At 39.7% G+C, this 15652-nt stretch overlaps 1 protein-coding gene across 1 annotated transcript in view; it reads left to right on the plus strand.

Moving 5' to 3' along the window:
* The first annotated feature begins 1737 nt into the window (after positions 1 to 1737).
* The window catches only part of tex2l (testis expressed 2, like), a 69318-nt gene continuing 55403 nt past the window's right edge, over positions 1738 to 15652 (plus strand). The window contains exons 1-2 of the mRNA XM_059978824.1: positions 1738 to 3168; positions 15248 to 15448. Coding sequence (XP_059834807.1) covers positions 1738 to 3168; positions 15248 to 15448 — 1632 coding nt within the window. The remainder of the gene's footprint in view (positions 3169 to 15247; positions 15449 to 15652) is intronic.

Below are 15652 nucleotides of genomic sequence, written 5' to 3' on the forward strand. Positions count from 1 at the left end.
CTTCAATGTAGGATCTATGTTCATTGTCACTTTCCAGATAACTTTCAAGTGTTTGCCCAAGGGTGTGGATTGATTCGCATAAACAGCTAAATCCATTGGCAATACCTTATACTGATAGTTGTGATACGGTAAACATTACAGTAAATTTAAGTCTCATAGTGCCTAGGGTGATTTGTATAACCTCAGAGTGGGAAACTGATCAGATTGAGAGATTATGGAGCTGCAGCAGGCCCGGCATGACTGTTTATTCCAATGGTCTCTGCAGACTGATTTGTCAAGTCTCTACAGGTAATTGCTGTGTCACATACACTAGACAATCACATGACTGTATGTAATGAAGTCACTTTTAAACCACAAACACATTTTAATAGCTAGTACCAAGTTCACTACCTTTTTCATATTTTACTGTATTCTCCATTAGAGTTTTATGCTTCCATGCCCGTAACTGAGACATCAGCTGCAATGATAATGTACTGGCCAATTTACCACACTTTTGCCTTGCAGTTGTTCTGCTTTCTGCTTTTGCAAATGATATAGAAATGCAATTCTTCACTGATTATGTTGACCTCAATGCTGTGAAGACTTACTTATTGTGAAGAGATCACAGGAATGGTATTGGTTGGATTCATAATCATTGTTTGAGACTTGCTGAGGGCATGTGCCCTTTGCTCTGATGATGAAAATGCTTTGTAGATATACAAGCAATTAACCCTTTCCATTACAACAATTCTCAACTGTGTGCTTCATATTCTGATTGGGAAACCTGAGCCTCTCTAGTATGCAATGATTATATCTGCAATGTATTTGTAACTTGTGTTTAGACAAAAGTCTTTAGCACTCACCTACACCATCTCCTTCACTTTCATAACCTTGCAAGATCCAATGTGAGATTCTGTATGTTTACTAATGAATTAGCTCATTGAATGAACTTGCCGTGGAGAAGAAGCAGAGACGTGAAAACCCCACCCCATAGAACGTGCCCAACTGCTGTAATGTTTACAAATCCCTGTAATGGTCATTATGTGTGTAGTAAATTACATAATGTTTTGCTCTCTGCAACAACAATTCATTTCCTTTCCATCATTTTTTCTCAGGACATTCTGACATGTTATTCGAAATACTACTTGCAAGAGCAGATGTGCAGCTGACACACAGCCCTGATGGTGGACATTGGATGTTAGCAGTATGTATTCAGTAACTGCAGACTGCCATTCGCTTTCTTTGTGTCAATGGCCATTTAGATGCTTTCTACTTGTTAACCTGTCCCCTTTGAATTTCAACACTTTCTATAGAAACCAACAACTCTACACATTAGGGAGGGACAGAGAAAAAACTCAAACATTCTTGCCTAGTGTGTATATAGAACAAGAGTACAAAAAGCTGCTCAATAAAATCACATATTTGTGCAAACTTCCTTTCAATGGAATTCAGATTTATCTGTAAGAGAATGACCAGGATTTTTATTTCAGAGTTAAATTAGATAGCTGACTGAACATCAGATAGCTGGCTTGGTTGCACCATCCTCGTCCCTGAACTAGAAGGCCTAAGGTTCAAGACTCACACCCTATTATTTCATTAGGTGACTGATGTCAAATTTTGTGTAATTATACTTCCATGAAACTTGGATGTTTTATAATATTAAGAGTGGTATTAAAACACAACTGCCTATTTCTATTGTTATAACATCTATTGCAATTTCCTTTGCAGAAAGATTAATCAATCGTTAAGCTGTAAGTAATGGCAGATCTAGGAGCGGAGAACCTGGAAATGTTGTCGAGCTCTTCAACTGTATCCAAAGTGGAAGAAAATGTTCAAAGGCAACACAAAAATCCTGTTGTTTCCCAGGGCGAGGGCATTGTCATCCATTTAACTTCACCAACAAACAGTGAGGACTGGGTAAATTTAGGAGAAAATGGATCAGCCTCTTCAAAAGCTGGAGAGAATGTTGGAAGAAGTCTAACAGTGGATAAAGAAGGAATATCAGAACTGCATATTCCCTTTTCTGACGAGTGCCTAAACTTACCATTGCCAGCTTCATCCCTGCCTTCTTCCCCTTCTGTTGCTGGATTTTTAGGTGAATTATTTTTCCCATTAGTATCATCTTCTATGTCATCTTCATCAAACTCCTGCAGTTCTTCAGAATCAACACCTTTCATGAGCCTAGTTAAATCTCTGTCTGCAGAAACTGAATCCAGAGATACATCTTCCCTGAAACCGAAGCCTTTGCTAAATCTTGTTAAGTCTATCTCAACTGAAATTTCACGCCATGAGCCAGAGGTTGCACAGTCAAAATCAGACTCAAAGCTAAACATGCATCTTTGGCGCCAGTTCACACAACCCAAGGGAAGAAATGGTGATTCAAAAACAGCTCCACCATCACCTCTGCTTTCACCCACTGAGTGTAAAATTAGTTTTTTCAAAGTCCCTGAAGTAGAAGCCAAACTGGAGGACACAAAAAGAAAACTTTCAGAGGCTATACAAGAACCTTTGAATATGCTAAGCAAGATGATAGGAGAAGATAGTGCTGGAAGCCCCAAATTTCGACCGTCACCATCAAATACGTGTGGCGCTGACTCCTTCTGTGATGCCGGACCTGAACATTGTAGCAATGATTCAGGAAGTAAGAATGCAAGATCTGGACTTGAGAAGTTCAGAATGGAGATACTTAAATCAGAAAGGAAAGAGAGTGGAAGGCCACCTAACACACAGAGTTCTCCAGGAAAGTGTGCAAAAGGAAAGCAGAAGAAACAATGTCTATCCTTTACCCCGAGTGATGGGGACAACAACGGCACTAGGTATGAGATATGCTCAAATGAAGATGTGTTACAAATTATCGAAACGAAGCCCAGTCAGGACAATACATTATGCAGTCGTGAACCAACGTTTTCCTACTCAGACAGAACCCTGACTCCACAGTCTTCTCCTAAAGTGCCAAGTAAAACTCTGATATGTTTTGCCACTCTTGCTTACAGCTATTTTGTATTGCCATTGCCATCGTTCTTCTCTGGCCTCTACTTAGGACTTGCCTGTGGATTTATGATTGGCCTGCTAGTTATCTCCCTGCACACACCTAGGACCTTGCAAGCTACCCCTGTCGACCTTCAGAGTTACGAAAATCTCCAATACGGAAACATAATTAGGGAACCCAAGGACCCTGAAGTGGTGAAGGTAAACAGTTATTTTTGATCTTTGTCTAATCTGAATTTTAGTATAGCAAAAAAAAAATTTTCTTTCACTAGTGGAAGCACCGTTTGATTCATATGCATGATCGTATAATCATGATATCTTGAGTCTTTCATTATAAGACCATAAGAGATAGGAGCAGAGTTAGGCCAATCAGCCCATCGAGTCTGCTCTACCATTCCATAATGGATGATCCCGAATCTCACTCAACCCCATACACCTGCCCTCTCACCGTATCCTTTGATGCCCTGATCAATCAGGAAGCTATCAACTTCCACTCTACGTACAACAGATTTGATTGAATTGCAGAGACATTTTTATTTATCACTGTCAGTGTACCGTAAATAAAATAGGTACAATAAAGCAAATATCAGGGCAATGCTTAAGAAAATGCATTCTCTGTTATTTTGTGGTATATATAATAGATAGCCTGTACTCAGGCAATTTCAATTATTTAACTATCTGAATTTATTTGTTTACTTACTCGGCAAAAAAATGGAGTCAACTAAAATGCCTGTGAAAGAATCTGATTATGTCTTCCAATCATTTATTCATACTTCATTTATCATTTTTAGGTTTGTGAATTTATTTATTTGTTTATTCAACGGACCCGAGTTGTGCAAAAAAAAAAATCAGTCTCAAACTGCTAATGAGGTGCCACATATGTCAAACAAGTATTTCTATTGATTGCTTCTTATCCTGGTCTTACAAGAAATTCAAGTTCTTTTTGTATATATATTTTGCAATTGTAGAGCTGAAGTTGAATTACTCTGGTATAAATATGCATGATAACATATTATCATAGGACCTCTCCTAGACAAACAATGACCGTTCATCGAATTGAATAGCAAATATGATCCATTCATTGTTTCTCTCAATATGATAATAGTACCATAATATGTGTGCTTTCAACATAAATGACAATAGCTCTGGATAGTTAAACATGATTAAAGACCTAACATTACTCAAAATAATTTCTTCTTATTTCATTGTTGAACAACGAGTGGGCATTTTGTTGATGGCACAAGGAGGCAGGAGAATAGCTGTTTAGTTTGCTAAGGGTATTATTCTGTCCTGTAGTTTGGAAAATCTCTTACAACATATAAAAATGGCTTGAACTTAAAATGTATTACTATAGTCCATGAATAATTAGAAACTTTGGGGTCATGTATTGTTGCATTGTTGATGGACTGTTGAAGTCGTGCGACGTCTATTCTGCAAATGGTTCAAGGACGAAAGGAGTAAAAGATGCGAGAGAGAAGTGGAGAAAAGATGTGAACTTATGGAGTTTACTGTCAATACTGATGCTAAAACTGTGTATTACATAAGAATTTGCATCTCAATGGAGAACAAGATGAGACTGATTTTCTCTACTGGGACCCATATTTGCACAATACACATCTGTCTATCCTTTCTATACCAGTTATGGCATTGTATTCATCAACGTGAAATATTCATTCTTTCTCTTTCAGTCTCCATCTCTGTCTGTCTGTTCCCTACTTTTCCTTTTTCTCTCTACAAGTACTGAGTATTTCCAGTAATTTCCTTTATGCTATGACTTAATGCTTTGCCAGTGCAAATTAAATTAATTCCACTCCTCTCAGTCTTCTACTTCCCCATATCCTTGTATCTTCCCGTACTTTAAATATTTATTACATCTTAAAGCCTATAATAGACTCCACCTTAGTTAGCAGTTATGGAAAAGCATTTCATGTTGATAGAATGTGATCCTTTCAAAGACATGGTCAGTGAAATAAGGTCCATTAAATTTATAACCAATAGAGGCAGGAAGTGATTAATGGTGTTCATTGCTTAATTCGTGTAGGCAAGAGCATTTTTGGGAACGAATCGTGTAAAATATTCTGAAAAAATGATATTTTGCTTTGAATTCACTTTGTGACCTTTACTTTGACTTGTTTACTGATATCTTGCCAGAACTTTGAAAATATGATTATAGTTTTGCTAGGCAGGTAATTAGTTCGTCAGTATCAAGATTCAAGTGTTTTTATCATGTGGACATCAAAACATACAGTGAAATATGTTGTTTGCATTTACAACCAATGCACCCAAAGGTGTGCAGGGGGCAGCCCGCAAGTGTCGCCACACATTCCGTTGCCAACATAGCGTGTCCGTGATGTTCAGGGACCCGCACAGATCACAAGCAACAAAACAGCAGCGAGACAAGTTCCATTCCTCCCCCTCCCTCCCACCTACGCACACACACACACACACACACACACACACAGTTCTCTCACTCCAAGGACTTGTTTGTTCAATCATGCCATGCTCTAAGGTCAATCCTTATATTTATGTAAGGCCCCACTGATAAGTACTGTCTAATTTAGCTTATCGGATTTAATCCAGTGAGAGCACTGAATCCACATAAAGATGCTGATCGTTGTCCAAGTGGCAGAGTAACTGAAGATGCATTTGCTTTCCCTACTGCACAGGAACTCAGATTCCACTCTCTCTTGGAGGGAAATGCACACACAGAAATCCTACATCTCAAATATCTGACGTGTGTGCTCTATTTCAGCCAAAATTCCTCCTTGCTCAATTGCAAATTTTGTGCAGGGTGTTCTGGTTACCTCGCAGCAGCTCTTGGTTTCATTCTTTCACTGAATTTTCTCAGCTGTTCTTCCTTTGCTGCAATAAAAGAGGGCACGGCCTATACAAATGTACATCCCTGGACTAAAACATAAAAATGGATAAGCAATTTATAAATCCAGGTGCCACTGGATGTAATCAGAATAGAAATTCAGGGAGATGAATAACAGGAAGAATAATATTGGGAGCAAAACAAAAATTCAAAGCTGGGGAAGAATATAACCAAATTAAGTGATGTGGGAAAATAGTTAATTCAAAAAGAAATGAGGCTTTGTATTCAGCAAACACTGGAGTCAACAAAATATGCCCATGAAAAGATCTGAGTGTGTCTTCCACTCATGGATTCATACTTCATTTGTCAATGGTATCAGTTGGTTTACAACTAAAGAGCTGGCTGGAATATCAGATTAATTATAAAGCCTGTCAAGTCACAGGAGGATTCATTTCCTAATTCCTGTTAATTGGCTCAGTACCTGGAGCTTACAAAATGGTTAAAGATCAGTAAGTGTGGAGGGGTGAAAGTAAATGTATGGAACATTGTGACTCACATAAACAGTTCCACAACAAGGAAAATAATTGACACAAATGTCAATATTTTCAGAATAATAAAATGTTAAATATCTGGGTACAAACAATATCTGGGCTTTCTTACTCCAGATTTTATTTGACATCTGTTTATTTGCCCATCAATGAGGCCACAAATGAAACATATTAATTATTAATGTTCTTCCCTTCAATCACTTCAATATGACAGCTTCGTGAGTTAATCAAGAATTTAATTCTTTTAGAACTTAAGACATTGGTGCAGAATTAGGCCATTCAGCCCATTGACTGTGCTCTTCCATTAAATCATGGTCCTCTCAATCCTATTCCCTGCCTTCTCCCTGAAATCTTTGGCATCCTATTACTATTAGAACCTGTTACTGCACAATGTTGGCTGCAGTCAAGAAACAGCCCATCCTGACGCATTTCAAATTATGGTCAGAGACTTCAACAAGGCTTGCTTGAAGAAAACCCTGCCCAGTTATCACCACCATGTAACCTGTAGCACCAGGGGTCCCAACATACTAGACCACTGCTACACTGAGATAAGGAACGCCTACTGTTCCTTGCCCACACTGCCTTTTTATAAATTGGATCACTTGGCTGTCTTCCCCCTAGTGGCATACAGGCAGAACCTAAAAAGCAAGGCTTCAGAGGTTAGGACAAGTAAGATGTGGTCACAGAAGGCAGAGGAACAATTACAAGATTGCTTTGCGTCAGTGGACTTGGCCATGTTCAAGCACTTATCTAGAGACCTGAATGAATACACCCGGTTGTAATGGACTTTATTAGAATGGCTGTAGGTGTGAGTGTCCCCACTAAATCATTCAGAGTGAGAAACCCTGGAGGAACCATGAGATGTGAAATTAGCCGAGGGCCAGATCAGAGGCATTGAAATCTGGAGACCAAGGATGCTGCAAGAGGTGCAGGTATGATCTCCAGAAAGCCATCTCTCGGGCAAAGTGGAGATTCCAGACCAAACTCGAATCATCTAGGGACGTTCAACAGCTATGGCAGGGTTTGAATGCTGTAACCTCCAATGAAGTTAAATCTAGAAACATGGAGGTACAGCAGGGCTTCACTTCCAGGTAAGCTTAATGCCTTCTATGCTCGCTTTGACCATCAGAACATAGAGGAACCATTGTGAACTCCATCATCTCCTGGTGATCCTTTGATCTCGGTATCTGAGGCTGACATGTGGGCTGTCTTCAAGAGGGTGAATCCAAGGAAATCATCTGGACTGGATGGGGTTCCTGGCCATGTCCTAAAGATCTGTGCTGACCAAATGGCTGGTGTCTTAACTGATATCTTTAATCTCTTGCTTCTGCAATGTGTAATATCCACCTGCTCCAAGCAGGCTTCAATTATACCAGTTCCCAAGAATGGTGTGGTGATCTGCCTCAATTATTATCACCCAGTAGCATTTACATCCATTGTGATAAGAGCCTGGTGATGAAACCTATCTGCTCCTGCCCGAGAGGCAACTTGGATCTGCTCCAATTTGTGTGACAGACCAATAGGCCACAGCAGATGCCATCTCACTGGCTCTTCAAATGACCCTGGAACATCTAGATATAAATATGCATACATCAGAATGCTTGTTATTGATTACAGCTCGGCATTTAATACCATCATTCCCTCAAAACTAATCAGTAAACTCCAAGACCTGGGTCTCAATACCCCCTTGTGCAAATAGATCCTGGATCCTGGATTTCCAGTCAGTTCAAATTGGCAAAATCATCTTTCCACGAACTCCATCATCATAGGCGGACCACAGGGCTGTGTGCTTAGCCCCCAGCTCTACCTGCTTTACACCTATGACTGTGTGGCTAAGCACAGCTTCAACACCATGTTTAAGTTTGCTGATGACACCGCAGTTGTGGGCCGCATCAAAGGTGGTGATCAATCAGCATACAGGAGGGAGAATGAAAATTTGGCTGAGTGGAGTCATAACAACAACCCCCCCACTCAATGTCAGTAATACCAAGGAACTGATTGTAGACTTCAGGCAAGGGAAAGTAGAAGTCCATGAGCCGGTCTTCATCGCAGGATCAGAGGTAGAGAGGGTCAGCAACTTTAAGTTCCTCAGTGTTACTATTTCAGAGGGCCTGTCCTGGACCCAGCATGCAAATGCAATCATGAGGACAGCACGGCAGTGTCTCTATTTCCTTAGGAGTCTGCGGAGATTTGATGTGTCATCAAAAACTCTGGCAAACTTCCAAGATATGTTGTTGGGAGTGTATTGACTGGCTTTATCACAGCCTGGTATGGAAATACCAATTGTTACGTGGAACCAGCAATAATAGATGTGGAATGGAGTCAGGATATTATCAGAAAACAACAGAATTTATTAACACTTAAGCAGAAACATAGAAAATTAAACAAGCGACTAACTTACAACAAAGTTAACAGCGCTATGCATCTATAGCTCCCAAACGGTTAAATATAGAAACAATTCTTAACAGAGTCTTACTGGAGCACAGTCTCGGAATGTCAGTTCAGAAAGTTTCAGGGATTTGCGGGGGAATTGATAGGAGAGACTTTTAGATTTGAGGTGTAGCGAAGAGACGATCTTGAAGACTGAGATTCAAAATACAGCGAAGAAGCGAGTTTCACAGAGATATGCCAGAAACAGCCACCGTACCTTTCCGAAGGTGATTCGGCAGACACGCAGTACCCAAAAAGTGAGAATTTCACCACGTAACTGACAAGAGACGTCCCTTTTCCAGGACTGGTCACCACATACACAAGACTTTGCAGGGGGTCACCAAAGTGGGTGCCAAAAATCCAGGTTTAGATCATCCAGTTCCATGACATCAGAAGTAACTCCAACAGTGATTTGCCACAGGGTTGCCTTCTTCAGTGAACTATCACACCCAGACAAGGGTAACACACATGAGGTATTCCCTCGCCAGGGAACCCACTCCTGGGGATTAACTATGTGACGACCACACTTTTGTATTCGAATGGAATCAAACTCACCCCTATGGTCTACTTGGAGAGAGAGTCCAAACAGTGATCTCTTTGTCACCAGGTTTCTTCTGTTTCAAACCTTTTCTCCCCCCTCTTCTCTGCAACTGCCTCCAGCTGCAGCAACCGTGAGAGCCATTTATCAATACTCTGGATCGATCTCAACTCACCCCTTTGGTCTACTTGGAGACTTTAAACCAGCGACCCCACTCACTGGTGTCTTTCCATGATCGAAACCATACTCGACTCTCCGGAGCAATCTGCGCTGCTCCTTTTATACTGTTGGGGTAGGTCATCACTTGACAGTCATAGATTTCCAGTACATCACATGCCATCCCAAGAATTGATACTGGGGTACATAACACACAGATTCCCAGTACATCACATACCATCCCAGGTGTTGAAACTGCGTAGTAAATCCCTCCCAAACATTGAGCACATCTACATGAAATGCTGTCATAGGAAAGCAGCTTTCATCGTTAGAGATCTTCACCACCCAGGCCATGTTTTTTCTCACTGTGCCATCAGGTAGAAGGTACAAGAGCCTCAGGACTTGCACCACCAGGTTCAGGAAAAGTTACTACCCCTCGGCCTTCAGGCTCTTGAACAAACCTACTTTCATTTGCCCATCAATTGAGATATTTTCACAACCAATGATCACACTTTAAGGACTCTTTACCTTATTATTTCACGTTCTCATTATTCATCACTTTTTATTTATATTTGCATTTGCACAGTTTGTCTTTCATCGATCCTGTTATAGTTACCATTCTATAGATTTGCTGAGTATGCCGGTAGAAAAATAAATCTCAGGGTTGTATGTGATGACATATATATATACTCTGATAATAAAATTCACTTTGAAGCTTGAACTCCACTTTAAATATACCCAGTGACTTGGCATCCACAACCACCTCTGCAAATGAATTCCACAAATTCACCACCTTCTAGCCAAAGGAATTTCTCCTCATCACTTTTCTAAATGGTTGTCCTTTTATTGTGAGGCTACGTCCCTTGTCCTAGATTCTCCCACTATTGAAAACATCCTCTCCACATCCACTCTATCCAAGCCTTTTAATATTTGGTAGGTTTCAGTGAGATACCCTTTCATCCTTCTAAACTCCAGTGAATACAGGCCGGAAGTCGTCAAACACTCCTTATATGCTAACCCTTTCATCCCCAGGATTATTCTCAGAAACCTCTAGACCCTCTCCAAACCCAGCATGGCTTTCCATAGATATGGGAGCCAAAGCTACTTTTTTTGCATATACCCATAGTTTCAAGCTCAAGGTCATTTGATTGTCATCTGGCTGTACATATATACAACCAAATGAAACACAGTGCTCCTGCAGAAAGTTGTCAGAGTGGGGGTGCAGAGCCTTGCATACCTTGACCACTCTCCAGTGCACATCAATGGCTCTGCCGTGACGAGTGAAGCGCTTGCTTACTGTTTACCTGTGCTGTGGTTTACTTCATGTATTTTGAATTATACATTATTCATTTATTTATGATATACTATTTTGGTTTATGAGCTGTGTGTGATATACATTGTGTGGGTGCACTGTGGTCTGGAGGAACATTGTTTTGTTTGGTTGTATATATGTACAGCCAGATGACAATAAACGTAAACTTGAACTCGAAACTATGGGCCTATGCCAAAAAGTGCCTTCTCGTGGAGTGAGGAGGTGTTGTGAGTCCAAGTTAGATCACCTGTTATGTGCACACCAAGGAACTTTGTACTCTTCAGTCTCCCCACGGCACAGCTATTGATGTGCAACGGAGAGTGGCTGATTACTCTTTAGTTTCTGGTGGACTTCACTCTAGGGTCTTACAAGAAGTGGCTAGTGAGATAGTTGATGCATTGCTTTTAATTCTTCAAAACTCTCTTGATTTGCAGAAGGTCCCATTTGACCAGAAACAGCAAATGTATCTCTTATTCAAAAGGGGATCCAGAAATACAGACCAGTGAGTGTAATATTTGTTGAAAGGAAAATGCTATAAGCTATAGTGAAAGATTTTATAGCAGAGCATGGAACAAAAAAAATGTTCTTGTTGAATTCTTTGTAGATGTGTTGTGGATAAAGGGTGTGCTATGCTTAGATCTCCAGAGGCAGTAATAGATGCCACATCAAAGATTATCATTGGAAGTAAAAACTCATGGTGTAGGAGATAACAGTGGTGTGGATAGAAGATTGGCTGCCAAGCTGGAAACAGGGAAAAAGCATAAATAGGACTTTTTCTCATCTTTTTACCAGTCATACAAATGAATGAAGGAATGAAAGGGATGTTTGCTCAATTTGCTGAAGATGCTGAGAGAAATTGGTAGGAAAATAGCCTATGTCAAGGACATAAAGTTGCTACGCTGGGGTACAGAGAAGTGATTGGGTAAAGATCTGGGAAAAGGAGTATAATGTTGGAAAATGTGAATTTGTCCATGTTGGCAGGAAAAATAAAAATAATCAGCTTATTATCTAAATGGTTAGCAATTGCAGAGTCTGAGACTTAGCAGAGTATAGCAAGCAAATAGAAAAGCTAATTAAATGTATTTCTTTATTGCTAGGGAGATTGATTACAAAAGTGAGGAGTTTGTTTTATGCGACTTGCTTGTGTTCCCATATACCTGCTGTTTATGTAATTTTAAAGATGACCAAGGTTAGAACGCTGATGGGTCAAGCAGTTGGTAACATCAAGAAAGCTTGGTGAGTTAATATAATCATTCTCACAGGTTACTTCCTTATTACAACAATGAAAGTCATGGCAGCACCCAACAGAATATTCCAATCCTTTCCTTTATTCTCTCTCACATGCCTATCAATTCCACTTTGTCACTCATCCACACAGAGCGGTAACTTACAAAAGCCAACTAACCCATCAGCACATGAATTGGTGGGAACCAGATTATCCTTGGATTATCATGTGCAGTTCTGGTCATGATGCTACAAGAAGAATGTAATTGAGTTAGAGAAGGTACAGGAAAGGTTCACGATGCTTTGTTAGGACTAGAGATCTTGAGTTACAAAGAGGGATTGAATCAGCTCTGACAGTTTACACCAGAGCAACGGAGGCTAAGTGGTGAACAGATAGATATCACAAAATCGAGGGGCAAAGTCAGGGTAGATAGTCACAGTCTTTATCCCAAGGTAGGGGAGTCTAAAACAAGAGTGCATAGGTTTAAGGATAGAGGGGAAATATTTACATTTTTCACACAAATGATGACGGATATACAGAATGAGCTGACAAAGGAAGTGGTACGTGTAGGTATAATTACAATATTTAAAATTAATTTGGACAGGTACATGGATAGTAAAGGTTTAGAGGGATATGGGCCATAATCATGCAAATGGGAACGGCACTTTGATCAGCATTAATAGGATGGATCAAAGGCCCTGTTTTCATGCTTTATAACTCTGTGACTCTATGACCCAAAAGAAGCTCATAACATCACAGAGAGAACATACAAACGGCACAGAAGCAATCCCATTGGATTGTGAGACAGCATCAGGATATGGCTGTCACTGTGCTGGCTGAATATTTCTTCAGCAGGTCACCAGAAGAGAATAAAATGCTCTAACAGGTATGGGATGTGAAACAAATGAAACGGGTTCCTATGTTCTTCCCATTGTCTTCTCAAGTATTTGTAGATCTGCATTCACCTATACAAATGAAACACAACCCAATTTACTGGCAGTAATTATGTGGCAGTGGGCTACTTAATTAACCTACTAAATAGCAATTAACCTACTTCAGTTTCTGCTCTACAGTAGTCACAGTTGGAAAACAATGTCTGTAACTATTCTGGATCACCATGGTACCGTGTGATGTGTTTGAAGTAGAGCTTTAATCCACAGTCTTTATAGATTGTGCTTCTATCTGACAGAATAGGGACAAGCTGACAGAATTCAGGCTATTAAATATAACTAGACCTACCTGTCAAATGCGGCCTGCTCCAAACTTCAAGCACGTATTTTAATATATAGTTAGTTACTTTGGATAAGGTATGATCAGTTCAGCTGTAAATTTGCCACAAAGTCAATTCGCACCTTTTTATGAATGTTTCAGTAACATCCGTAAGAGTAGTAGAAAACCATTCTAAATGTTTAAATAAAAAGCCGGTGAGAGTTTCCTTTCAATCATCAAGTTGAATTTTACCATAAGATCATAGCTCATTTAACTGAAACAATTCAACCTAGTGTTACTTTCTAATATAAGGAAACGAGCTGAGCTGTTGATGAACCAAAAGATTCTTCACAACAATCTGTTCTGCAACATGATCCTAATCCAAGTTCGCCCTCAATATGCTGTGTGCAGATTCCAAGAGAGAAAAAAAATGTCCTTGGCAATCACTGTGAAAGCAGAATGCAATTAATTGAAAACACTTAAACTTGATAAGGCAGAGATAACTTTAAAGCTTTGAACTTCCAATCTTACAGTTTTCCTTTTAAGGAGATCTTTATAAAAAGGAAAGGTTCTGCTTTAATCATCCATATCCACTGTTAACTGATCTCCTGGGAAGTGTTTAATTTGTAGCATTGAAAAAGTGCAGAAGAAGCTGTTTTGCTGTTGATATTACTGAGGATGTGGGGAGGAAGAAGGGAAGGAGCAGGGAAAGATATAGAGGGATTTAGCAAGGAAAGAAGGGAAAGATATAGGATAGCAGAGGGAGCCAGAAGTCCTCTGCCTTTATAGCATACTGGTAGCCTCACTGTAATTCCGTTGGGAGTAGGGAAAAATTGCATTCAAGCCAAAAATTTCTGTGGTCTTTATTTTGAATGGACCTTCTGACCATTTCTTCAGAACCTGATACATTGAGGAAAGGTACCAGTTATTGCTGTACATGTCACTATGACGCTGAGGTCGAGAGGGTGGACAGTTCCTAAGACTATCCAGGTCCACCCATACTGGTGCCATGGCCAAGAAAGATTGGCAATGCCTCTACTTACGCAGGAAGCTAAAGAAATTTGGCATGTCCCCATTGACTCTTGCCATTTTTTTATCCAAGCACAATAGAAAGAATCCTAGGCAGAATGGCCCACAGACAATGAATACTACTGAAGCAAAGTCATCATTGTTACATAGGAAACATGGTACCTAATTTGCACACAGTAGGGGTCAACAAAATCACTAAGGCAATTGTCTGCTGTATTAATGGATGGAGAAAAATATTAGTCAGACCAACAAAACTCTCTTTTTAAATAATGTCCACCCAAAAAGCTGAATTCGATCTTTTTTACTCTTTGTTGGTGCCCGGCAGCATACAGTACTCACCCAGCACTGTGCTGGAGCATCAATTTGAATATCTGTGTTTAATTTTTTTTTGGAATGAAACTGAAATAACTGACATGCATTCACCATCAATAAACCACAGCCAACTCCAGAAACACCAGTACCTTATATTTTCAATCTGAAACTGCTGCTAATATTAATGCAGTAATGCTCTGGTCATTAACTTCTGTCTATCTCTTTAAGTGATAACCTCAAATATTGTTTAAATGTAAACAATTACAAATTGGGTCCAGAGAAGCAGAACCAAAAGATGCAAAAGCCAGTCCCTGTCGAGTTTCCATGTAAGCTCAATAACCCTGACTTAAATTATTTTTAACTGTATTTTAATAAGCCAGTACTCTAACTCTTCTATGACCTTATATTGGGACCATTTCCAAAACCAAATTAAGTAGTTTCAGTCCTTTAGATTTTAATCAGGTTTAACTGATGGCACAATTTTGATTTCACCCAGATGGCTTCAAATAAAGGATAGTGTAAAAACTTGTAGCTCATAATGAACAAAAGATATATCTGACAACCAAAATATGATAACATAGGAATTGATTGGTAATCATGTGTTTTTCTAAGTCTCAAAGACAATTTTGTCCTAGATTAAAAAAGAACAATTTCTTGCAGATTTCACAGGTGAGCTGACCATCTGTCTGTCTCTTCTATATTGCAGGGCTGGATGAATGAAATCTATAGCTACAATCCTGAAACCTACCATCCATCCCTGACGTTTTCAGTCTTTGTGACACTAGAGGGTACCGCACTGAAACTCTCGTATCCAAGAAGCAACATCCCTCGGCGAGCAACCTTTGATGAAGGCAAGCATGATGTGATTTTCATCAGCCATCGATCCTGTGACCTTGCTGATAGCAAGGTAGGTGAGAATTTACCTAGGTGTACTCAGAGGGTTTCTTGCTTTCAACTTATTTCTATACTGCCTTCGATACTTCAAAAATTATGGTGTATTACTGTATATTTTCCTTAGTACTATCAATATGCATCCTATTTCATGGAGAAACTTATAACTTTAATCCATTAAAGCCAGAAAGTATGGTGTTACATTGAATTACTGCTCATT

Source organism: Hypanus sabinus, chromosome 9, assembly GCF_030144855.1.
Source record: "Hypanus sabinus isolate sHypSab1 chromosome 9, sHypSab1.hap1, whole genome shotgun sequence".
NCBI classification, from domain to species: domain Eukaryota; kingdom Metazoa; phylum Chordata; class Chondrichthyes; order Myliobatiformes; family Dasyatidae; genus Hypanus; species Hypanus sabinus.